This window comes from Drosophila willistoni (genome assembly GCF_018902025.1).
Source record: "Drosophila willistoni isolate 14030-0811.24 chromosome XL unlocalized genomic scaffold, UCI_dwil_1.1 Seg141, whole genome shotgun sequence".
NCBI lineage: Eukaryota > Metazoa > Arthropoda > Insecta > Diptera > Drosophilidae > Drosophila > Drosophila willistoni.
The window spans coordinates 4,970,516-4,997,215 of record NW_025814052.1 but is presented as its reverse complement, the minus strand read 5'-3'; the positions used below and the strand labels follow the sequence as shown (position 1 = coordinate 4,997,215).

The 26,700-nt window shown below is 36.1% G+C and overlaps 2 protein-coding genes across 4 annotated transcripts in view; both read right to left on the bottom strand.

The window, feature by feature from the left end:
* Positions 1-19,902, bottom strand: part of LOC6648466 (partitioning defective 3 homolog) — a 31,767-nt gene extending 11,865 nt beyond the window's left edge. For 2 of the 3 annotated variants that reach the window (XM_047011419.1, XM_002071404.4), the window contains exon 1: positions 19,740-19,902. In XM_047011419.1, coding sequence (XP_046867375.1) covers positions 19,740-19,859 — 120 coding nt within the window. In that variant the 5' untranslated portion in view covers positions 19,860-19,902. Of the gene's footprint in view, positions 1-7,286; positions 7,323-19,739 lie in introns of those variants that run through there. The other variant, XM_047011420.1, reaches the window with a different exon arrangement.
* Positions 19,903-21,616: 1,714 nt separating this feature from the next.
* Positions 21,617-26,692, bottom strand: LOC6648465 (tyrosine-protein kinase hopscotch). Its single transcript, XM_047011145.1, has 10 exons — positions 25,727-26,692; positions 25,076-25,230; positions 24,811-25,011; positions 23,893-24,221; positions 23,371-23,827; positions 22,954-23,306; positions 22,486-22,892; positions 22,249-22,424; positions 22,011-22,175; positions 21,617-21,947 (listed from the first exon to the last, which is right to left on the bottom strand). Exons 1-10 carry the CDS (start codon positions 26,690-26,692, stop codon positions 21,650-21,652), a joined length of 3,507 nt encoding a protein of 1,168 aa, XP_046867101.1. The 3' UTR covers positions 21,617-21,649.
* Between the last annotated feature and the right edge of the window lie 8 nt (positions 26,693-26,700).

Genomic DNA, 26,700 nt, shown 5'->3' with positions numbered 1-26,700 from the left:
AAAGTGCAGTTAATTATAGCTTATGTTACTATAGTTCACATGCCATATAAGTATATATATATATATATATTTACATCGTGGTATATATAGAGAGAAAGAAATTATACTTAAACCATGTACTTTGATGGGAATGAAAAGCTAAAAGGTCATTAGTTTCTTTCACTATGTGAAAGATATCACATATGTAATACATACATACTGATCAAATATATTTATATGTACATACATATAGTATACATTTACATTTAATGTACGATCTTATGAAATGCTCAACTCCAAGCCAAATCAATCAGAGAACGAATATGAATGTCATACTCCCAATTAGTTATCCTTTCTATACATAAATATACTCCGCGTCATTTGAATAGCAATTTAATTCTTTCAATTCAAAAAAAATCGTTGTGCAAATTCTTGCCCATTAAGTCGATTAAAACCGAGTAGATATAGCTATTGGTCATGTCATCAATAATTGACAAAAAAGATTGTCAATTATGTCACGGAGTGTATTTGTACTTACGAAACTGAAAATGTTTCGTTCTCGTGTTGAGTTTTTGTTTTTTGTCGCGTAAATCGTGATTTGTTTTTAGTCTTATCAAAGTTAATGAATAAGCAACAAGCCAGCCCATAATACTCATTCATTAGCCAATGATAATGATGACTCAATGTGTTAGCTTCGTTAACTTTATCGCTAAAATTCAATTCTATTCTATTCTGAATGTCATAGTAGAAACACTGAGACATTTTGACGTCTTGAACAAATCGTTTTAACTCAAGACTTGAGTTAGAAATGGGTTTTTTTCCGTCTATGGCTTATGTCGTGGGACTATTATGTATTAATATTAATTGTTGTTCACATAAAACGAAAAAAAAAAAAAGAAATAAAGAAAAAGAAAACTTTCTTCTGCTTTTAACTGCAACTCAACTGAACAACAAGACACAGAAAAAAGCCGCTTAAACACCGACAACAAAAAATAATACACCAAATTTTTACTCTTGTAATTGCCATTACCGAAATATATATCAAGAGGGTCGGTTTGCGGTGGATGTGGGGGGAGGATAGGAGGGGAGTAAGCTAACCGGTTGGCGCTTTCAGATTGCTTGCCCAAAAGTTGATTGAACCTCATTCATTCACTTTACTTAGAGAAAGACAGTGTGAGTAAGAGCAGGAGAAGAGTGTGGGGGGAGGAGAGAGAGAGGGGAGAGTAAGAGGGCGGCAGGAAAGACAGACAACCGATTGAGTAACACACATTTAATTGATTTAAACCACTCCACGAGGAGTTTTATAATAACATTATATGTATGTATAACTGTTTAATTGCACGTGAAGCCAAAGCCAAATGAGATCTTTGATGGAGATGAGCGCCAAAGAGGAGCGGAAGAAGATGAGGCTAGGAAGTAAACAGAGAATAGTGGAAAGTAAAAGCACAATTTCGGTAGGTAATTGGGAAAAGGGTTTCAATTCCATACCATTAAAACCCCTTCAACTTCTTCACCCCACTCACTGCCCCCTGCCCCTAGGCTAGAAAACACATACATTTCGAAATTTCGTCACAGTTGATTCAATTTGATTGCCACACACAAATGTTGGTAACACGTGCCGAGGCATTTCCGAGCTGCAGGTCAACCGAGTTCACTGTCACTTTCACTCATCCCCGCCCCAATCCGCACCCCTTCTATCCCGGCCACGATCTCCTCCACCTTCGCCCTCGCAGCACTTGAACAAGTTTTGCAATTGACCACAAAGTCGGGAAGCTGGGGTAACCCAAAAACAAAAACCAAAAAACAGATGTTGTTTCGGTTGGCCCATTACAGTTAATCTAGCCGAAACTACAGTAAAACATAAAAATAAATAAACATTTTGTGGCTTGATAATGATAATGACTTTCAGATGCCCTATAAGTTAAAAGACCAAAATGAGCCCTTAAAAGTTAATACTCCGAATAATTTTGGATTTCTATTTCCCTGTGGCGATGCGTAGCGTTCAAAATGCAGATCCTTTGATAAATCCTTAAAGCGATTTTTAGACAAGTGTCTACAATGGAAAGATTATAGCCAACTATAGCCCATTTGCCTCTTAAGTAGAGGGTATTAAATAGGTAGCCGGTATTTAACTGTGCATTTTGATTGTTTCATTTAATGAATGATTTAATTCGATTTTTTTCTTTCCTTTTGTTTGTTTCTCCTTTTGTTGTTGTTGTTGTTATTGTTGTGGTTTTTCAACTATTTACACAATACACATGAAGAATTTTGTACAAATAACTTTATTATGGTTAAACCATGAATGAAATTTCATGTTGTTTTAGTCATTAGCTAATATCTATGGATTTTTCATATTTTTTTTGGGTAAGTACTTATGAATACAATATTGTCATGTGTTTGAATGCATTCACCATATTTTAGCCTTGAGTGTAGATACACTGCCACAATAACAACTTTCACTAGCCAGGAATGCAACAACAACAACAACAACACCACCAAGAGAGACCAAAAGACCACAGAACCAGATTCAAATCCGTCTGTGGTTCTACCAGTTGCAGTCTCTCTTATTCTTACCAGTTGGATGTTTGGCTGACCTACTACGAACACCAAACGAAACTGATCAGTCTCACGATTGGATGTTGAATCATTCAATATATGTATATTTCTAAATCGGCAACGGCAAACAATATACAATATACAAAATACAAAAACAAAACAAGACAAAGCTGTTATTCTTGTTGTGTTTTAATCTTATCGTTTGCCTATAGTATTTTGTATTTTGTGAGTCCTTCGAAGATAAAATAACTTTCGGTTTACGAATTGGGCTATGTACATACATACAAAGTTTTCAAAATTGATAAAAATGTTTTTCCCATTGTTTGAGTTTTTTTCCCTTCACCGAGCACACGCACCCGCCACACACACACACACACACGCACAAGTGAATTGCGCAAAAAAGGGTTGTAAAAGACTTTAGATTAATTAATTTACCTATAAATACCAAAATGACAAACGAATAACTTGACCACCTACGATTGCTACGACAATTTCCAATTGATCGGATCAACTACTAGTAATCACTCTATTGAGTCCTTTTTAATCGGCTTAAAAGAAGGATTTAGGAATAATTTACTTTGAATTCGTACAAATTCGTGTTTGTAACATGAAACTTTACCTAAAAGACAAGAAAGAAAACACACAATTTATTGGTTGACTTTTAATTTTTAATTGATCCTGACAAAGAAGCCATTAAAGGTGAGAGAACAACAAAATAAATACATTCTTTCATGCTTCGTTTTGGTATTCTTTTCTTATTGTTGACCTTTCTGTGGGAAGGTTTTCCTTGCGAGTGTGTCTGCGTGTGTGCTAAGACATTTCCTGTTGCACTATTCCTGCATGCGTCATGGGAAACTGAGCAGCAGAAGCAGCAGCGTCTGTGGCACCAACATTTTCTACCCCTGAAGAGGTTTCGCTTCAAAGACGACTTCAAAATATACCCTCAAACAGGTGAATTAGGTGAATTTATACTCACGACTCTAGTCTATATGCACATGTTTCTATTGATTCTTAGCTTAATATACCTCAATATTTTTTGCTTTTTTACCTATGATTGCATATAGGGTATAATAAGTGACTTTTCGCCTTCTCACATAATTAAACAAAAATTTGTCTTATCTGAAATTTAATCTGCATATATAGCAGATATATATATAATAAATTTGTACATATGCATATACATATATATATTATTTAGTTAGATAGCAGTCAATGTTAAGATAAAAAGCAACAAATTCGCTTTGGTTTTGGCTTTTTATATTCTTTTTGGCTTAAATTTGCTTGATTTGCCATTAAATTGGCCAACAATAACAACAACACAATGCACATACATATATACAATTGCTGTCAAACTGTATACAGTATTTCGTTTTGTTTTTTGGCAACACTTGAAACAAACAACAACAAAAAAAGGCTCACTTGTTAAACGTGCCAAAATAACTAAAACTAAGCACACACAAACAACAGAAATTGTTGTAATTTTTCCTTTTTTTCTGTGTAGTTTAGCGTTTTATTTATTTTGTTTGCTTAAATTAAACCGTCAACAATTGCGTAAAGGCCAAAACGACGAGCGGCCAACCGACGTCGACGCATTTCGTTGGTTAACTGACTTTTTAGCAGCGACTCTTCGACTACAATCCAACAACATCAGCAGCAATGCCGATCGCAGCAACTGAGCAATAGATACAGGTGAGAGACAACCAAACAGAGTCACTAACACGCTCTCTTAGTAGCAGCAACAGCAGGTAGCTCTGAGCGCAACAAGTGCAGTGCAAACAAATCCAATTGCTGTCAAACTGTATATACCTATTGAGAACAACGACTTTTCGAATACTTATTACATTTCTTTTTCTTCCAATTCCACTGGATCAACCAAAATAGTAATAAAGTGTATATCGAAAAATCAGAGTAAATGTCAATTTTTCTTTAAAAGGAAACACAGCAAACAATGTATCATATCAGGCTGAATTCTACGATATAGAATATAATCAACATTTCAAGCAGTAATATCTTATGAAGCTTCAAATGATAATACTTTACTATAGAGCTAAAATGGAATTAGTAGAACATATTAATATTTAAATGAGTTTTTTTTGTTGCTTTTCCCCACATAAAAAAATTACTAAATTATTAGATTTAAAGGTTATTTATTCTAAAGGTTTTTTTTTCAAAAATATTCTGCAATATTGATTCTGTGATATAAGCACCAATATCTATCAATTTAAGGCATGAACTCTTAACCCTTAGAATATCACTTTTACAAATGAAATGTTAACTTACGTAAGTGAATAAATGAATAAAAATAAACGAATCAGACTCTTATACACTAGCCTCACATTCGAAATTCACATTCATACGATTTTCATCGGTCTGAATATGCCTCACCATTTTGCTAGAGGGTATTACAACTGACCAAAGAAAAGCTGCGCAACAACAACAAGGCAAAAATACATGAAGCGTAACGCCCGCCAGTTATAGAAAAACAACAAATACAACAAAAAACACACCAGCAGAAGAACAATGTAAATTAAAAGCAGGAAAAAGGGGTTTGCAAAAAAAAAAAAAAAAACAACAACAAGGGGAACAATTCATAAATATAACGACGATGGCGTCGAGAATAATAATTATAATTTTTCAGATTTTATATAAAGAGTAACTACTCTGTAACTTGAATTAGGATATATATGTATGTATATTCCAACTGGCAGGACACTTGGACATTGCTTAAAAATAATAAAAAAATTGTTGGAAATATATATACTGAATTTTCACCATCCTTCCCACATTTCTCACACTCCTTGAACATGCAAATCAGGCATAAAGAGAATTCAGAATAATAGGCGGAGTTAATGATGTTGGTGAAAAACTGGCGACAGGACGTCATTGTCGTTAGGGCGGTATCTAGACACAGTCAGCTCCGGTCGCAAACATAATTGCCAAGACGACGACCAAGTTGATGATGATGATAATAATGGTGGAACACAATGATGATGATTACCTTCCTTGCTGGCAGGTAAAACGAAAAAAACGATGCAACCAACCAACGAACGTAGCAACCACAAATAAATTGGCCTTCAAGTAGTTGCATTTGGCTCAATAGTTGTTGTTGCTGTTCGCTTGCTTTTCAATTGAAATTCTCGCATAATGAAATTAAACGAACTGGAAAGCTTCCTTTTTCCATGAAACAAAAAAAAATCACCACATTGTGTGGCATAACTTGTGGTTTCGACTTGAAAACAGAAAGCATATATGCGCGAAGGTGGCTTTTGCATAGTTACTATGCCTGAATTGAGTTTTCATTATTAAAATAGAAATAGTTTCATTTATTTCTTAATGAATATTCTCTTTCTTCGGGCTGCGTTTTCGAATCATTAAATTCATTCGCTTAAAAGCAAACGAATTCGCACATAATCATCAATCATTTTTCATTTCTTAAATCTCAATTGAGTTATCAATATGAAATCGAAAAATTCATTCATTAAAACTCTCGCTCGCACGCTCTCTCTCTATCTATCTTTAATAGTGACTCTCAAACTGTGGGTACTCTTTCTATGCATTTATGTGTTTTTAATGGAATCGCTGGAATCGAATAACATTTGTCACCTTCACAAAAGAAAACACTCAACTTGTATATGAGCCATAAAGCTAACCACATAAAAATGTAAAAAAAGAGCAACAACAAAAAAATTAACAACAAAAACATAAAAAGAAAACTATGCTAAACTTCAATTCATTATAAGTAAAAAATCGTTCTCTCTATGGACACTCTTCGCTCACTCAGCTGTTTCTTTAGCTAGTCTCGTTTTTCTCGCGTGCCCAAGTGGTTTGACTGGTCCGCTGCTGTGGTCCATGGTTAGGTGATTGGTTAAAACAAAAGATGTGAAACAAAAAAAAATGATTGGGTGGGCAGCAGAGAAGGGGGAGGTGGGGTAAATTATTGTAAGTTCATTCACCATTTCACCTAATTTTTATACCCTCTAGCTATAACAGTAGAATGCAAACAAACAAAACATAAAAGTATATGAAAATCGTACGAAACTATAGCTAGAAATTTATAGTGTTAACTATTATGAATTTTAAACAAAGTAACTAGATTAGATCTGGCAAGACAAAGTTAAGCTTTTCCTAAGTATTATTCTTTTGTTGGCATTATTAGTTATTATGTATTTGATTCTTATAGATTTCTTTCATTGTTTAGTCACGTATCGCAATATTAAAAAATAGTAGATTATTTCAATGGCAACAAAAACTATGTGTCAGTCATTATGGGTTTATTTTTCCAAGAGTAAATTTTTTTAAATTTGCCCGCCCAGTCAGGTTTGCTCCGATAATGTCGATTAACCGATAGGCTTGCTCCGATAATGTCGATTTTTTAGCCCTTAGCACTTCCGGCGACTTTACGACTTTTGAAGCTTACTTTGGTTTCATTTTCTTCCGCCAGAGGGCGGCTGTGGCAAATTTAACAGTATCATTTGCGAGCTCTGTTATTTAACAGCATCATTGGCGAGCCATTGAAACTTAACAGCAAGCTAAATTCAAAATTATAACATAGGTTTATTTTTCTGCTTGCACAACTTTCTATAATTAACTATATAGGGAAATACTTGGATTTTTGTTGCCTTAGATGGCCTCAAATTCACATTATCTGATAAGACCATTCTATAAATAGTTGTAGAACGTCTACTCTTTTTCCAGCTAAGAGGACGACGCGATTACTCTAGGTATCTGTTGCTGCAACAAGAATAACTTACAATTGACTGCACACAAAGCATAACCGGGGCCCAAAAGAAGGAGGAGGTGGAGGTGACATGTGTCACCTTTATGCATACAATTCATTTGTCACAAAATTGTCAACATCATCGTTGTTTGGTGGTCGTTCAACTGGGTCATCATCATTAACCATTGCCGCCGCCGCCGCCGCCACATTCCATACACTGTTTTTTTTCCCCCATTTGATTAGGTGGTTCCTTATCTTTCGAAATATTTTCCTCGAAAAATATGTTGTGTTGACTTACCTAAAAAGGAAAAAAAAAAGAAAAAACAGACAAATTAGATTAGAAAAAATGTTGAAAATGTGAAAAAGAAAATTTCAATTGAGGTAGGTAAGATATACAAAAGTGGAGTACCACAACATCTGATAGAAACTAAATTGATTAATAAAATTGTGCAAGACTTTTTACGTCAACTTTTATTTCCCGTTGAGCGCTGCAGGACTTGAAGTTTCCTGTTTTCTGTTTGTTATTTTTGCTCTATAATCTTGTTAATATTCAGATCAATACATGACCAAAAAAACAAAAGCATTCCTCTGTTGGTAAACTAAGAAAATGCAATTCCAATCACGTTTTGTGGCAAGTCAAATCAAAATGTGCCCCAAAGGAGAGTTACGACGACTCCGGTTTCGATGGCCTCACCCACTACCAACACCAACCAACACAAAACACTTACAACAAAAACAACAACAACCGTCGACTGCCTGTAATTGATCGTGTCTTTGACATTAGAAAACTCAGCTGCATGAAATGTAACGCAAAAGGCAAACGCGAAACACGCTAAAAGAAAAAAAAACAAACAACAACTGGTGCACGGTGGCTAATAAAGCGCACGCAGCGACAACAAATCCACTTAGAAGAAGGTTGTCCCCCTACACCCTACCACCCTCACATCTCCACCTCTGCCACGATATGTTGTGAGACGTTAGGAAGGAGAAGCCCCCTAACATAAGGCTAAAATTTCATGCAACACATAAAATAAAGTGACGTGAATGTATGAGTGAGTGAGGGAGTGTGTGTGTGTGTATGGGTGGGTGGCATTAGTAATCGGCTAATAACCTAAGTAGCCCAGACCCTTCCTCCTCCTCCTCCTCCTGCGCCCTGCGCTACATCCACCTATTGGTAGTGATTTCTACTTATCAACTTATTTGAAAAGAAGTCGCAGAAATGTTTGTGTATAGGAAAGAGAAAACCTATCATATTTCCCCATATATAAAAAGCAATAGAAAATTCATCAAAAGCAAACGCTACTCAAATTATTACAAACTTAAGCTAAAAATTCTGATCAAAAGAACACTACCGAAAGGAGTCGAGTAAGAATACAACAAAAAACCAACCATAAGAAAAATAAATGGGACAAGGTGATTTTCGAGATGATAGAAACAGTAAGTCATAGCGCCTGCTTTATCATTTTTTGTTTTTTGTTAGTCATTCGATGGCGGCGCCTAAATTGTAAACATTTTCCAACCACAGTGAAACCTCGACTAGGCCAACGGGCCATCTCGAAGAGTGTCCGAGGTGTGCATTAAACGAGTTTTTACTGTGGGCAACTAACGTTGTCACGTTGCCTAAGAGGCTTACTTCAGTGCGATCTTCAACAACAACAACTACAACAAAAACCAATCGGATATTGCGCAAGCAAAGTTTTTTTGTTATTTTGTTTTTGTTTCTGTCTTTAATGTGTGTGAATTTCCGCTTAAAGTAAGGTAAACAAGAAGGGAGAACGGAGGAGGAGGTTACGAGTTTTGTCCAAGGCAGGTCAGCAAAGTTCATAATAAAATAAAAAATTTAGAGATAGACTGAGGTTAGTTATGCAAAAATGCCTTTTGGGGTGGAGTGAAAGTGGGAAGGCAGGCAGGCAAGGCAACAAAACAGGTGGAAGATGATGAAAACGCATTGCGTTTGCGTTTTTATTTATTTTTTTTTCATCTCTTTCTCATTTTTTCTTTTTCAAGGCAAACTGGCTCCATCCATTGATTCATCCATCCACCCATCAATCAATCAATCAATCAAATAAATTATTAACGTTATTATGTTGTTGTTTATGTTGTTGTTTGGTAGGCAGATTCAAACGAAATAACTTGAGACCCAGAGAGAGAAGAACAAAGGAAATGAAAGAAATGAAACTTAAGTGGAAACGAAAGCAAAGCAAAAAAAAAAAAAAAGAGTAAACTCTTCAGGTATGTTGTATATACCACAAAACAATATAATTTATTGTTTGTGGAATTGAAAGAGACGACACAGAGCCTTAGCAGAAATATGTGTATCCAGAATGTGTGTGTGTGTAAGATGAGTCGACGACGACGACTCGATGAGGGAGATTTCATTATACATAAATACAATTGAGAAGACAAAGCCAAAAAGTACAGTAAAGACAACAAACTAAACTACTATAGCACTATCCCTAATATAATTAAAATAACTATTTGATAGACAAACTACAGAAACAACAGAATATTGCAATTTGTATTGGGTTCTTTTTTTCCAAATGTGAATTGCAACTTTTGCACGCACTGTATCTCACATCATATGCTAAAAGAAAGCACTGTTCAAATTCAAAAACCCATTCATTGTCATTCATGACATCTTTACCTCTTTCTCTCCCCCCCCCCCCCCCCCCCCTCTCGTGAGGAAACTCAATCCAAAAAATAAATACCATAACCATAAACAAAAGGATCGTCACAAGCCACTTCAATTTCTATAAATTCTTATTGTGAGGCTAAGTGAAAGAGACTGTCATGGCTCAGAGAAAAACAGAACCAGATGGGGGGGAAGACAGGCAACAGGTAAGTACCGGCAAATCATTGATCATTTTTTTTTTTCTACGAAAAGCAGCCGACACTTCATTAAAATGAAATTACAACGACGACATCGTAAAAATTGTCAGTTTATGGGCTTCGGTTTCGGGCTACTCAGGAATAAAAAAAAAGATGCCGCACCTCTCTCTTCTTAATACAAATAATATAATTCGATTCTTAGAAGAATCATATTCAGCCAGTCCGACGAGAAATTCAAATCAACAAAGCGAAAAAAGAGAAAGAAATCTCTACTCTTAACACCCGAAAAAAATATGAAAAACCATGACAAACTTTTTAATGTGCTTCTTTTTTTCTATTATATAGAAATTAATTTTTACTTTTTTTTTTATTGTACATGGAAGTGAAATTAAATGAAACGCTAAATGAATGGGCGGAGAGAGAGAGAGAGAAGAAAGAGGGTGATGCGAAAAGTTGTTAAATTCCCATAAGATGAAAAAAAATAATAAAAAAAAGAGATAGAAAAAGCGATCTAATATCGTGACCAAGGCAGCAAAAATTGTTAATGCTTTGGGCGATTATTTTGATCTCGTTTGGAAACCCAAATGTATAGTTAATTGAGAAAGAACGAAAACTCGCTAAAAAGAAATTGAAATTAAACACGAAAATTCAGTTGAAAATCATTCCAATCCAATTTCAAAAATTTTAAGTATATAATCCAATTGATTTAAAAAAAATCTTTTCTCTCCATTCGTAGCCGATAAATTTGATCGATAGAATTATTCGATTGACAGTTTTATGCAGGGAACATATGTATATATACTTTACGATTCTCCATGTATCACGGCTTACCGAAACACATAAAGGTGTGCAGAAAGTTTCAACAATTTCAAGGCCAAGCTCAATGTGGGTGCATATACATATGTACACACTTACATGCTCTGTGTGAGTTCAATTGGAACGATTTCTCATAGTTGGTGGTGGTGCTTGTTGGGTTTGATTTGGTTCGCCTTCAGGTTCGTGGCTTAAGTCTTTCGTTTTGCCTCCCTTTTGAGAAAAGAGAGAAAAGCAAAAACAGGCTGCCCACCAACTTCGTCGTCTTGCTGCTTATTTATAATTATTTAATTAATTAAGCGGCAAAGACAAGCTCAATGAGCACAATTAGGAGTGGGGCGTGGCCCTGATTGCTGTTGTTGTTGTTGTTGCGGCCATTCATTTGCACGTGCGGCGCCTACGCAAAAACAAAACAAAATAACTTCAAGCAGGGCCAAGCCAAGTCAAGTCAAGCCGGCAAAAAATACCCCGCATAATCTGTTTTTCCCACCAACTACTCTTTACCCCGCCTCCATTGCGCTCTCTCTCGCTCTCTCCCTCTCTCTCTGTCTCTCCCTGTTTACTTCTCGCCTTTTTTACGACCTTTTGTGGCCTTCAACATTCTTTGGCATTTTGCCGTTTGACAACACTAAAAAAGACGCAGCGTGTTTTTCTCTCTTTCCTCTTGTAATTTATTCTTCGTTTCCAATGATGATGATGATGATTCACGTGATAGCGCTTTCAGGTAGGAAACACCTGGATAAATACAAAACGCCTTAAACATTTCAAAAAGGGGGTAACGTAAAGAAAATGTGAGTCAACATATTAATTGTTGGAGAAGTGGGCAATGGGGTGGGTGGGTGATGATAGAAATCTATTAATTTTACTTAACAATTGACAAGCATTTAACTAACTAACTTTGAACTGACCTAAGTTAAAATCAGAAAATGTTCAAATGTTTTCAAGTACCTACATATTTTCGTAATGAATAATTTCCTGTTTTGTTAATGGTTCTATTCTGATTTTTGTTGTTGTGTTGTTGCGGCTTATTATTACCAAAACGTGAGCAACGTTATGGTTTTTAAAGCTTTCAGTCGAGGGGAAATTGAAAAAGCATATTGACAAACTGCAACTGTAGCCGGCGGTATTTTGTGTGTGTGTGTGGGCGGGGGTTGTGTGGTGGGAGGGGTATAATGTACTAGTATTAGGTTTCCAGGCAATGAAATTTACGTTTTGTTTCATTTTTTTTCGCCGTAATCGCATGGAACATTGAGCAAACAGAGAACACAAACTTCTCCGACGATGACAAGGAAGGAGGAGGAGAAGGGGAGGAGATGACGGTATATTGACCCATGCCAACCCTTTTGGCAAACACGTTACATTCCTCTTTATGTACGTGTTGTGGTATATCGGACGACAATTGTCTGACTTCTGTGCATATGCGAATATATATAAATATATACATATCTGGCATGCACGATCGTTGTTGGGGACTTTTGTAGCGTGCTACCTACTAAAGCCGGGCCCAAAAAAAAAATAACAACAACAACACAAACACACACAGTAAAATGGTTTTTGTACGTGCTAAATGCGAGATGTGAGAGAGAGAGAGGAAGTTTAAAAAGAGAAGGTGTGGAAAAGAGAGAGGGGGAGTAGCTGTTGCTAACATATTATACCATATATAGTAGTTGATCACCGATTAGCGATTAGCACAACTTATATTCTACCACCTAAACAATATCTGCCCCCAAAATGGAGTCCAATGGATGGGTGAAAAGCAAAATCCGATCCTGTTACAGTATCTAGTAGGCCAGATTGACTTTAGTTTTGGCTGCTATATTAGTATAATAATATTAGCCTGACCCCATGCCAATTCCTAGTCTATCGAAGGTTATCCACTTGACCCATCAAGAATTCACCAAGACAAAGTCATAAGTCAATGGAGCATAACCAGCATTTGAAGTCTTCCTTAACCTTAGTGCCGCCCTGTTGGCCTGTTGCCCCACCCCGCCCGCCTTAAGCTTCATGCCATCTAACCAAGCGTAAATATGCCTATGATTAACCACCTTGAAACCTTTTTTTTTTTGTTTGGGCAAGTCAAATATGAAATACAAATTAATTAGAATGATTTTGGGAAAAAACATATTAATTTAGATGGTGGGCGCAGGGAGCCAACGGGCCACGGAGGCGGCTACATGTGGTGGGTGGATGGTTGGGTTGGGTGTGGTTATTGCATTTCCGTTAAACTAAGTAATGATTGCCCTGGGCAACCAACCAATAACAAACGGACGGACGAACCAACCAAACTGTACCCACACCTGACACTAAAGAGAGCAGAGCCTGCTCGGGCACAGCCGAGCACTCCCTGCATTTATCAGGAGTCATCCTGTCGAATGAAAAGAACATCTGGCCAAAGGGGCGCGGGCAGGCAGCACACACACACACACGCGTGCGTGACCAAAATAGATACTCAATTAGTGCGGCGGCAATAAAAACTATTTGTAATTCTAGTAGGAGATTCTGTTTGTCGTTGTTGTCTCTGTTATTATTGTGGTTGGTGGTGGCGGTGGCGGTGGCGTTGACGGTGGTGCAGTGATCGTGTGTGCCCTGAAACCCTGAATAGAAATCGTGATATCGTGCTGCCATGCAAATGCTCTACAAATGCATCCTCCCTCTAAGGCAGCATTAACCACAGAGAGAGAGAGAGGGGGGAAACAGGTATGCATAAAATATTTATACCCTGTTTTATTTCTAGCATTTGTCTCGATATATACAAACAGGCCTATTCTTTGACCAAAAAAGGGAACTGATTTCAATTTGAGTGTTCATTTGGCTCCAAATCAAACGAAATGAGATCTCAAATCGGAAATCATATCCGGAAGTTTTGAGTTAATTTTTTTTACCCTCCCCACCAGGCATTGGAATTGAGCGCTGGAGAGAGAGAGAGATAGATAGATAAAGACAGATAGATGGATAGATAAATAGAGAGTTAAAACAAAATTCATTTAAAATTAATTTCAATTCAATAAAAGTCAACGAAATGCATTTCGATTGTTGTGGGCGTTCGCGTAGGTTTATTCTATTCACATTAAAATTATTCTCAATTACAATTAGTCGAATAGAATTTTAGAATTTATGTGAATTGAGGCTAACAAAGATAAAGAGACAATTAGACAAGTATATAGAAATTCAATTGAATTTCATGTCCAAATTTGGTCTCAGTCAACCCACAAAGGCTTGCAAAATTATATCGTATATGTATATGTCTCTACATATAAATACAACAAAAACTATATATATGTATATTCTATAAAGATAGAGCGAGTAAGAGAGAAAGAGAAATGACGCAGCTATGCGGCAGTCTCCCATATATAGGTCTCTTTTGAATGTATGTATACATTAAGGTTGCCCATAACAACCGACAAAACAGAAACTAAAAATGCAGTCAACCCCCTGTTAGTTGGCTAAAAAACCAAAAAAAAAAAAACTTATGTCGCCTACCTAGCAGCTACCTAAGCTGACTACCTGTCCGTGTCCGGGGGCAACCGTCTATAGTCTATAGGCTATAGGGTAGGTACACACTACACAGTTTTAATATGTAGGCTCCCACTATGGTTGCTACTTCTCTCTCTCTCTCTCTCTCTGTCTGCCTGTCTCTCTCTCTCTCTCTCTTTGTAGTCCAAGGTTTAGTTTAGCTAAAGTTAAAGCGCAATTGATTTTTCTGTTATTTCGCGTTGTTGTTGTTGTCGTGTCCATTCTTTGGATATATTGCAAATGGAAAATCTTTGAATAGTTCAGTCAGTATTTTGAGTTTTTCTCTTCTTTTTTCTTTCGTACTTCGTGGTTAAAAAAGTTTCTTAAAAAAATCAATCAGTTTTTGAACGAATTGTATTGTATTAATGCCAAGAATTTTAACATAGAATCGGAAATCAATCCATGGCGATTGATTGATATGATTTGATTACAATCCAATCCAAACGACTTCTGGTGGCAAATCCTTCTTATCGTTTTCAATTACATCGAAATCAATCCGTAAGCTTGAAAAGAAATTCCAATGACTTCATACCATACACCCATAGGCGTATTAAAGACGTCAACATGTAAGTATCAGGCAAAAACAGGCCGAGTCGATCTAGCCATGTCCGTCTGTATAAACACCTAGATCTCGTAGACCATAAGAAATAGAGGCACCAAATTTGGTTTGTAGACTCGTGTGATCGAGTATATTAAAAACATTTTCCACGTCCATATTCGTCCCCCTTAATACCTTACTCTCTCTACCAATATTTCAATTTTCACAATTATACTTGGCATATTTTGATTTCCTATACTAATTTCTATCAACATACCGAATTTAATGACAATCGGATTAAAAATAGCCAAGTTATCTGCATAAACATTGTTCGCCAGAGCCAGAGTTGCCATGTGCTTGTAAGAATGAGCGAGATAGAATTTGGACTTAGTGCACGGTATACCGAAGTCGGCGAGACAACTTACTTTCTTTTATTTAGTTTAGGAAAAATAAAGTAACAACTGTTGTTCGATGGGGTTAAATATTTGCTCTATCGGATTATTGTTTTATACGATGTATATATACCCGAGTTTCTTGTATTATTTGTTGCCAATTGTTATTAACCAATTTTCAATGAGGTTAGCCAACATATTTGCAACATTCCCAATCATTTTGGGGGTTGGATGGGGGGAGGGGTTCAAGCCAATTAAAATGCACTAAACAAACATAAACTAAACTGAAATCGGGAATGGAGCAGTGAAGGGGGGAGGGGAGTGGCGGAGGTCGGTTAGCTCAGCTAGCGGAGATTATTCTCCTTATTGTCGTTTTCGTTGTTGTTGTTGTTGTTGTCGTTGCTTTTTATGACTAAATATAATTTACAAATTGCGCAAACAGGTTTGCCAGCAGCATTTTCTTCACTACTTTTTTTTCAGCTGCCGTTTTGCTTGCCCCCAAAAACAACAACAACGAAAAACATACAAAAAGAATTCACAAACACCAAAAAAAATGCTCAATGAATGAAGTAGCAACAACAGCATTACATACCCTGCAAAAAGAGAATATTAGTGTTAGGTTAGGGTATCTGAGAATCGTTAAATGCTTACTGTGTTTATCTACAATTTTTTTCCCCGGTTGCTCAAGTTTTTATTATTGTATGTAATATATATATAAATGACAAATACAAAATTTGCGATAAGGAGACATGAAATATATGAGTATGACAAATCGCAATTAAAATAAAAACTGGAAACAAATATAGAACATATCTCCGGAAATCTATCGGAAGCTAGAGAAACGTTTGATGGGAATCACCCATAAGTCATATTCTAGTACACATATAATTAGTACAAATAACGAATATTTAGTCAACTAAAGAAGAAGAATGATGAAGCTTTTAGCCTAGTCTAATAGATTTTGTGGCTAAAATAAACAAAATGTATATACCCTTTATTCGGCAAGTGCATAGAAAACGCCCACTAAACAGAAACAGAAACTACAGCTTTTTCACACACACACACACACACACACACAGACACACACGTACACAAAGAACTTGATCGCTGGACAGGGAGAATATGGAAAGGGGGCGGTTGGATAAGTGGGGGGCAGGAGGGGTAGGGCCGTAATGCATGGCCAACAAGCCACATGAGAGATGCTTGGCTTATGAGTCAACCACAATAGCAATATTAATACGTTTATATACATATGTATGTGTGTATGTACATATGTATGTGGGAGGTAACAACTATTGATTTTAAAACCCACAACTGTTTTTTCTGCCATAGATCGGCGACTAACGATGCTATAATGGCATTTGAAACACTTCAAATTGTGATCACAATTTGAAATTAAATGCTTATAAAGGAAAGGAAACAAGTCGTTTTTGACCCCACAAACAACATGAGGATGAAAACCCCCCGTTTCCTGCCATGTCATGGTCATGTCCGTCTGTTTAAATCCATCTCACGCCCTCAATTTGAGAGCTATCGAATCACTATATGGCCAAAAGAACGATCGATCAAATTGTGTTGTGTCTTATATATAAATATGCGTTTTGAGACTGGGAAAAAGAGAAACACATGAAACATATCCAATATTACTGGATTCAAGGACTGCAAAAGTATATAAACTCTGATAAAAGTTTGTTTCGTAGATATTTTATTCTTGGCTTTAGTTTTATACCCTTGCAAAAAGGTATATCAAGCATATTCGTCCATACATCAGCACGACTAGATGAGTTCGTTTAGCTGAAATTTGGGCAATTGGGTTTATATATTTATATCTCGGATTTCTGGGATTAAGCCGGATCGGACCAAATAATGCGCAGGGACTTTTTTTAATAACTTAGTTATTTTCTATTATCATATTATGTAACTCCCTTAGGAACAATGGCTTGAGTTTGTAGGGTATACAAACTTCGTCATGAAAGAAGTTAGCCACGAAGTTAGTTTTGCGTTGCCATACGGATTCGACACGAAATGGTATCTTCTTTTTGAGACGTCTTTCTTCAATATCAATATGCGCTAAGTATAAAAACAAAGCTCTGATTGCTTACGAGCAGCTGCACTTTTTTTATACAACAGGGGTGGACTGCATGGGGATTGGGGGACTACTTAAATTCATCACTAAGGAGATAGGAGATCGGGATCTCTCTATTATCTGTGTATATATTGAATTTGGTCGATTTTGTAGCAATTTGTGTTTTATTAACATTACTTAACTTTCCAGTTACATCTCTTATTTATTTTGGGGATCTTGTCACCGTCCAGCCCCTTAACAGATTCCGCCCATGTATATTCATATACATATATTTGTATATATATACTTATGTATGTACATACATATGTAAATTGCCGGTTAAAAGAATTCCCATTTGATTTGTGATTTTCTGTTAAGCTAGCAAAATATTTTTGGTCTCTGTGTGTGTTTTTTTTTTATTATTTATATTTTCAAGCATTAAATTGCATTATTAGCAAGTTGGTTTTAGATTTCTCTGTGTGAGACACACACACACTCCCATGAAAAACGACTGCTTATCATTGCTTCTTTTCATGTATACCCTGTAATGAAAGGGAGAAGGCAGACTTCTTGCCTCTTCCGCTGTGGTTTAAGAATGGATTATCGACATCTCGAATTATCCTCGAAATAATCCTCTATAATACTTTTAGTTACATGTATGTATGTGGTTTACAGGGTGCTTGGGCTTTCGGTGCTCTGATTTAATTAACAACAATTTTTGCATGTTTCTTTCTTTTCAGTGTGTTTTATTTTAGTTATTTTGGTTTTTCTTTTGCACTTTAATTGCAAGTGACATAGTTTTTTCTGGTAGACAATGAAAACCAGAAGTGAACCGTACCATACATTTTTGTTTATGAAATGTTTCACACGTTGCAACTTGCTCTCTGCCCCCATCTTCCGTCTTTCCCCTCCTCAGCTCTCCCCCCCATCTTAAGTTATACCGGAAATAACTTGATTTTTTGGAATCTAATGACTTAATCAATATGAAAAATCATTTCGAAAACCATTAAATGTGATTTACATTTTTAGTTTTCTTGAGAAAATAAAGGGAGTTTAGGATTAACCTTTTTTTTCTTATATACCTATTCTGATTTTTTTTTAATGGATTTTTGATTAATTACGAGGTGCACACACACACACACAGACTGTGTCTGTGAACATTTTTGGAAAACTTCTGGCATTTCAGCTGATCAAGTTTCTTTCTGGGTTTCAATGTGCGCCAGTGCATTTGCCTTACCCCTTTTCCACTTCATCATCATTATCATCGTCGTCATATAAATTTTGTTCGTTTACCTGTCGCTCTGTTTTAGAGACAGAAAAGAGCCTTTTTCTCCCCCACACACACACACATACACACCTTAATTTCTTCTTTCTCTTCTCTCTTTCTCTCTGCGACGAATCTTCTCCGTGCGGGTTCAAATGAGTTCAGATTTTGCTTTTATTATAATTCTTCTTTTGTTCCTTCTCTTCTTACTCTTATTCTTCTTCGATTTGTTTGTTTGTTTGTTGTTATTATCACAGGTCGTTTTTTTCGAGGAAGATTGTTTTTATTGAGCTTATCATTATTTAAATATTTTACCCTCTCTCTCTCTCTCTCACACACACACACACACCTCTGTATGGTTTTATGTAACATTTTTGAAAAGAAAAAAGATAAGAATTTTCAGTTTTATTTCTTCAATTACATTCTTCCCATATTCTCAAGTGCCAAGTGCTGGGGAGAAGGAGCATTTCCGCTTGGCCAGTCAAGACGGAGAAGCGAGGAGGAGGAGATGAAGGTGCAGTCGAAAAGTCAACCACCAAAATAACTAAAACATGTATACAAAATGGAGAACATCAACCAACATTAACTAAAACCGATGGAGTCTAGTTGCAAGTGCATCGAAGGAACGTCATCACCATCTCGCCCACCTAAATGCCCTTTTTTGGGCATCTTTATACGGCATATGCATTCTTCGAACGCTTCCCAAAACGGGAATAATTCCAGTATGATAAAAAAGACAAAGATGTCTAAATTGGACCAATAAGGATTCGAATTGGTTATTAACCCTTTGTATTCTTACAAATCGGTGTTCTACTTTGAAAGATTCGGTTTAAAATGAGTATTCAATATTTAATCGGATTCAGCTTTGGATTTGGTAGAAAAATATATGTATAATATCTTCCAACTAAGTTTAGACCAAGATTCGAGTTTTAACAAGTGTACCTAATCTACAAAATTAAAGATACTGCGCTGACGACACTTCAAATGACCGATATTCTATGTCTATCACGATTACACGTGTGTGGAAATTTATTTCGATTCTAGTTAGATTATATTTATGGTGTTGTACATACCTTTCCAGCTGCTTTGATGTAGCGTCGCGTGGCCTCCTTGATTAGATCGCTGACTAATAATTCGCCTGGTCCACAGGGCACCAAAATGCGAACATCGCCAAAGCAAACGGTAACCTTCATTATTTTCTTTGTTATTGTTGTTGCACTTTCTATATAGTTTAGTTTTTGTGTTTTTAGTTGGCGTTTTTGATTTCGTTTTGTTAATGATTTTCGATTCGCTTTTTCGTTGTTGTTATCTTTCTCTCTCTCTTTCTTTCCCTCACTCTTTCTAACTTGGTTTTAAGCAGGCGGCTGCATTTTGTAGTTGTGCGGCATCTTCTGTGCTCCTTGTGATGGTGGTGGTTGGTGTTGTTGTTGTTGTTGCTAGGCAGCTGCAGCAGCTCTGTGCTTGTGTTTTCGCCGTAGATTATCTCTCTTTCTAGGCTACCATTAATAGTGTGTGTGTAAGCGAGATGGCATTGCACAAATACACGCGCGCACACATTGAGCGTATGGGATGGTATGTTACAAAAGGATTTTTGGGCCGTTACCTTGCCGCGTTGACGCTGCGTCGCTGCTGCCACTGCGCACTTGACAGCTGTACAACAATTCACTCTCGATCGCTCGCTCTCTCTCTCTCTCTCTCTCTCTATTTAAGGATTATTTTCTTGTTTTTGTTGTTGCTGTGCATGAATCACTTACGCGCGCGTTCAGAAAACAAGTTACAAAGCAACAACAATAACTGGCCAAGATCACATACACAGTCACACTAACACACACACACACGCAAAGTCGAAGCGTAGACAATTCGCTGGTTTATTATAAAAAAAAAAAAAAAGAAAAAGAAAAACAACTTTTAACAATTGCAATTCTCTGCAACTATTTTCAACTGTTATTTATTTGGTATTTGTTAAACGTTTGCTTTTGGTTATTTATTGTTATTGGTTATCTGTGGCCTGGTAGCGTCGTTTTTAATCTCTTTTGCTCATTAGCGTCGATTTCTTTGTTTCACACACTTGCAAAATATTTATACATTCTTATTACACTTTTAATGAAGTGAGTTTAGTTTGAATTTAACAAACTACAAAAAAAAAACAAAAAAAAATTAACCCGATACGCGAAACGCGACCGTACGTCCCGCTTCCATTTTTAAAACAACAACAACTAGTGATGGGATTATTTTCACTTTGTTTGATTAATTTCGATTAATCATATGATTCAATAATCGATTAATGAATATTTTTTGTCATCACTACTTGCAACCACCTCGAACTTGAGCCAATTAAGTCGAACATGCAACAAAAGAGTCGAACATCGCAACACGAACATTCGCTTGCAACAACACATTGATTTCGCCCAGCCAAGTTGAACTCGCCGGACCAAACTGAATCTTCGCCCATTATTTTGTGCCTATTTGATAGAGGGCGCCACCGGTATAACAAGTCGAAAGTGCTAAGGGTCTCAGCCGGAAGTGCCAAGTGTGGGAAATTCAATTTTAGTTCAAATATTGTGGTGGTATGGTTGTAATGAATGTTATAATATAGTATATGTATTCTTGATCAGCATGAGAAGCTCAGTCGAAGTTAGCTTCTTTGATATTTTCCCTTTAATAAAATCATTCCATAGTTGCAAAAGCTGAAATTCTCCAATACTCATGATCGCTAAAGACGGGCGTAATGAACCTTAATACCAGCAGTATACAAACATTATCAATTTGAAACGTAAACATTTTACAGGGAAATATCATTTAATCGCTAAATACTCGTGTGTGCCGCAACAATGCTTATGCAGATGCTTATCACATGCCCAATAAAAATACCAACACCTAATGAAAGAGCCCTCCATCTGATCATGGATCTAGGGTTCCAGAGTATTAAGTATTAAAATGACAACGGAGATTGTGTAAAAATATACATAGACAATAGATTATGTCAATTTTTAATGGCATTCATCTCTAAATAATAATTTTCGGTGTTATTACGATTGTGCTGCTGTTGTGGTTGTTGCATCTCTTCTTGGTGTTCTCCTGGATGGTGCTGTTGCGGTTGTTCTTGATGATCCTGTTGCTGTGATGGATTCATAGTATTTGGAGGTTCAGTGTTCGTTCTCAGTATGTCAATAATCATTGTAAATGTTGGCCGATCTGTAGGCTTTTCATTCCAACATTTCAACATAATGTCATTGTAGACAAAATCTGCACATGCCTCTAATGGCTGTGGTCTCGGAAACCTATGAGAAACAATTCACATGTTTAATTGCTATAGTTAACACAGAATGTCAAGTATATATTACCTATCCTTCTGTCCCAGATAAGCTGCCATATCTTTTGGATTGCTTGCAGTTGTATTTAATGGTGGCTTCGATCCACGAGTGAATATCTCATAGAGTGTTACACCATAACTCCATATATCTGAATACATTGAGAACTTTTTGTATTCGTAGGCCTCGGGCGAGAACCTAAAGGACAGAGAGAAAACATTTGTTTTCTGTTATTAATAGAGTCTGATTATAATAATGATCATCCATATACCATGCAACGGGTAAAAAAGGCCGATTTGTGACTCCAATATAAATGCCTTCATTATTAAGTTTCTTGGATAGACCAAAATCCGAGATTTTCACAATATTTTTTTTTTTGTCAAACAGAACATTTCTTGCAGCCAAATCGCGATGTACAATTTGATTTTTGGCTAAATATTCCATGCCCTAGAATATAAAAATTGGATTAGTTTCACATTCTGCTTCTGATAGAAGATTTGTATCTTACCTTAGCTATATCCAAGGCAAAGTATTCCAATTTTTCCCTTGGCGAATCTTGTCTAGCTAGCAAATATTCATCAAGTGGATAGTCTAAAAATTCCATGATAATGAATTTCGCTGACCAATGCTTAAGTTGTACCACATTCTCATGTCTTAGGGAATGCATTATTTGGACTTCGTTTCGGAAATCTGCTGATGTGTTTTTCTCATTAAGCTTCTTGATGGCCACCGGTTCATTAAAACCATTTTCATTTTTAAAGCGACCGATAAATACCACTCCAAATTGTCCTTTTCCAAGTTCATCCTTTTTATCCATTCCAAATTCCACTGACCCTCCGTTCACAGCGATTGATGCCGTAACACAACTGCGCTCAACAGTGTACTCGGGAAAGTCATTGTTTTCCCAATTGTTAGCTACAAGAACATATCAATATAATCGAAATAACAGTACAGTTAGGTCCATGTCCATACGTACTTCTTAAATTGCTTAAAGAAACTATCTCATGTAAAGGTTTCTCATCCACAGAACATTTTATCTCATTTATACACGTGATAATTGCATCATGATCAAAGTCCTTTTCACCGGCCCAGCCATCCATAATTATTTCACTAATCTCTGGGGGAAAGTCTTTCTCCTCAAAAATTGGCAAAATGAATCCTTCATTAGTGTGATTCTGCAAAAATGTTTGTTTTGACAATTTTGTTAAATCCTCCTGGCAACGTGAGAATATTTCATAGGTTGTTGTCGCAAATGCCCAATACTGAGTCCTGTCGTCACTCTTGGCCTCCTCTGGATTATTATAAAATTTCATTGGTATCCAAGCAAAACTAGGAAATAAAAACCACATCTATTAATTCTGATCGAAAAAATTTTAAATGTCATCCAAATTACTCGGTCTCGTTATAAGGTCTCGGATAGCCAGGATCTCCAATTTTGACCCTTATATATGGCGACTTGAATCCGGTGATAAATAAATTTGAACATCGTATATAATTATGTTTAATGTGATTTTCCTTCAGATAATTTATGCCACGTGTCAAATCACGTAATACCAACTTGAGACTAGATATACCAATTTCTGGATATAATTTTAAAAATTTATCAAATGGACCATATTTGGAATATTCCATGACCATGGTAAATGGAAGCAACTGCGTTAGAGCATATAATTTCAGAAATTGTGGCGATTGGATGAGGCCCCATTGACCTGTCATATTCATAAATGTGGCAATGTCTCCTTCATTATGTAGAATTTTCAGTGTGACCGGAACATCCTTGATGGAACCTTTTTGTATCCAATCTCCGGGACATGTGGCCATTAAATTATCATTGCTCAACACCTCTTCCTCTGTTAAAAATAAAGTGATCAGTAAGTAAAGTGCGGGTGGTTTTGGTTTGGGGTTGATTTATCACCTATATGATATTGCAAATCCTTTGGGCCATCCAGGACTTGCGGTCTACGACTGCACAATTCGAATTCGCTTAATTGAATGTTAGTCTTTTTGGTGCTTAATGTTTTGGGCAAACATAATAACAATTCTGGATATTTGTCATTCAATAATGGCGGCACACATTCAGTATGATTATCATCGGTGTCTATGGAGTCCGCAAGTAATTTTAATGTCAAATGTGATGATGTCTGACCATCCTTGTGCAATATCCATAGTAGGCTCGGTGGCTCAGCTCGTTGGATTTTAAATATTTTCGTTTCAAAGCGTCGATGCGTGTCTAAAGTATTCTCACTATAAATATATTGAATTACATACTTATATACATATACATATGTGAATAAGAGGCAAGCTACATAAGTCAATTTATTATTTATATATAGAAAATCACTATCTCTAACTAACTCTAAGTTATTAGAGTAAATGTCACACGAAATTTTTCGAAAGTTTTCGTCACGTGAATAATGCATGATGTTATTCTCATTTTGTGCTAAATATTTTGTTAGCATTATCATTATCTTTGTCTATACACTCTTAGTAAATACTTTTAATGGAAAACTTTAGCGGAAAATATCAATTTAAACGATTCTGATTTTATTTTGGGCTAAAGTGTGAAACTATACAGAAGGAAGTAATAGTTTTACTATTTTAATTTAAATTCACTATATCAAATAATATCAAATATTTCCATAGAAATTATCAGTCAAAAATTGAGAATTTAGCATCTTCTAATGATAATGAATGTGTGTCTATATGTTTATTTGATTACTGATTAGAAGGCTAACACTTTCACTCAAGGTTAAGGTTAAGTGATTTCGTTTCTCTTCAGCTACAACACGGAATGTTTGTCTAATCTACATACATATTAATAAATAATACTTACCGTTTTACATTAATATCAATATAATACGTAAAGTATTCTTGTTCACATTGTCGAATGATATAGGAGCCACAGTGATAATCGTTGAGTTTCCTTAAAGACCAGATTCCACCAATAGGACCATGAAATGATGTTTCATTTAAGTCCTTGAGCGAAGGTGTACTGTATTGGGGGCATAGATCTTTCAGCCATAATCCAGTCAGTCTTGAAACGTTAATATTTATTATTTGAAAACGTAGTTGACTATTAAAGTAATGCAAATGCAAACCTTTTATAAGTGTTTAAATACGAAATAAAAGACTTCATTTCCTGTGTCGTTTCAAACGTCATAGTAAAGTCGTCCATTCCACTGATTTCCAGTGACAATTTCTTATCTGTTACCATAGCCCTTTCAATATTTTCGGTAATGGCAACCAAAATCCACTGCAAAATAAACGATAATAACAAACATATGTTTTTTTGAGCCTATCTTAGTAAGTTCAACTGAGCTGTTGATGCTGATTAAGAATATATCCATATGTACACTTCCATACACTTTATAAACTTAGAAAAGTCTATTTTTGTTTACTATTTTGACGACTTGAATTTTTTCTTTCTTTGTGTTTTTTCAACGGAACTTTTGATAAGAATTTAAATACATAAGTATACTGGTTAAAGTGGTACATTTGACCCATTGTGAAATGACGCTATCAAAATTTGTCAAAAAAAAAAAAATTTTGTTAAAAAAATATAAACCGAGCTTATTAGGTCAACAATAATAATCTTAATAAATTACTCATTCGGAAAAGATTACACCAAAATAATAAAAGATTATGTGTACATATGTATATACATATATGAATGTCTGGTGGCAGATGTAAGACAAAGATGAGAACAAAAGATTTTATTTTTAATATTAGAATTTTCAAGTTAAACTCACCCGGGGTTTTGCTGAAATTCGAGCAATTTTTAGTCCAGGATCATTGGACGCATGTGTCCACAACCTAACTAGGACTTTAATAGATTCATTAGTGTTAGGGATGCTGCTGCTGCTACTAGTTCCCAAAGGTGTGTCGCCACTGTCAACCTCTTTTGGCAATGCATCAACTGTGACCATATACTGATCCATCATCATATAATTTTTAGCCAGTAGACACAAGGAGGAGATACAATAATGTTTATGCTGATCCATGGTAAATTGTTGTTCATTGATCTTTTGGAAATTTTCACGGATAGGTTTATATGTAAATTCGCAGTGATTTTTCCAAATGCTACGCGGCAAATATGATTTGTAGGCCTTTATGATGGCCTTGGCCCTAGAATCGGAGTTGATCTCGAGCTCGTTTGCTGCCTTGTCTCTCTCCAGAACAATCTGAAGATCGATGACCATATCGACGACAACTACGCTAAGGATTATGTTTTTGTGTTCTGGATAACATATCTCTGAGATTTGTTCATATACCAAATCATGGCGCATCTGATAATATAGATAATTGAAGCTCTCCGGATCGAGATGTTGTAATTGACCTTCCATTTCCGGTATACGGAAGCGTATACGAAAACAATAGCTCAACGTGCTATCTAAACACTCACCGGGCAGAGGCCAAGAGCCAAATTTATACAAGTTGGCGTTTTGATTAGATTTTAACTTTGTTTTGAATTTACTTGACAAATCGTCGCGCTCGCATATGCCGTATATTAGTTGAACAAATGGTTTTATATTTAACTTGCGGCATATTTCCGTGCAAATCTCTTCGCAATTAAAGGTAGTGGCAAATTTCATAGGTTCCTTGCTGGTATATAAATATACTGTGATCTTGCCGACGTTTGGAGAACTCGTAATTCCTGTATCTTGTTGAGTAAAAGTACTCCTGTTTCCATCCTGGTCGTTTATAGAGAACGCCATGTCTCCCA

Bases quoted from the DNA above. Each gene is read 5' to 3' on its own strand.
- LOC6648465 (XM_047011145.1), bottom strand. From the start codon at position 26,692: ATGGCGTTCTCTATAAACGACCAGGATGGAAACAGGAGTACTTTTACT. The intron at 24,222-24,810 runs GTAAGTATTATT...ATATATTTATAG, and splicing joins ATTGATATTAATGTAAAACG to TGAGAATACTTTAGACACGC. The intron at 23,307-23,370 runs GTAATTTGGATG...TTTATTTCCTAG, and splicing joins AGACCTTATAACGAGACCGA to TTTTGCTTGGATACCAATGA.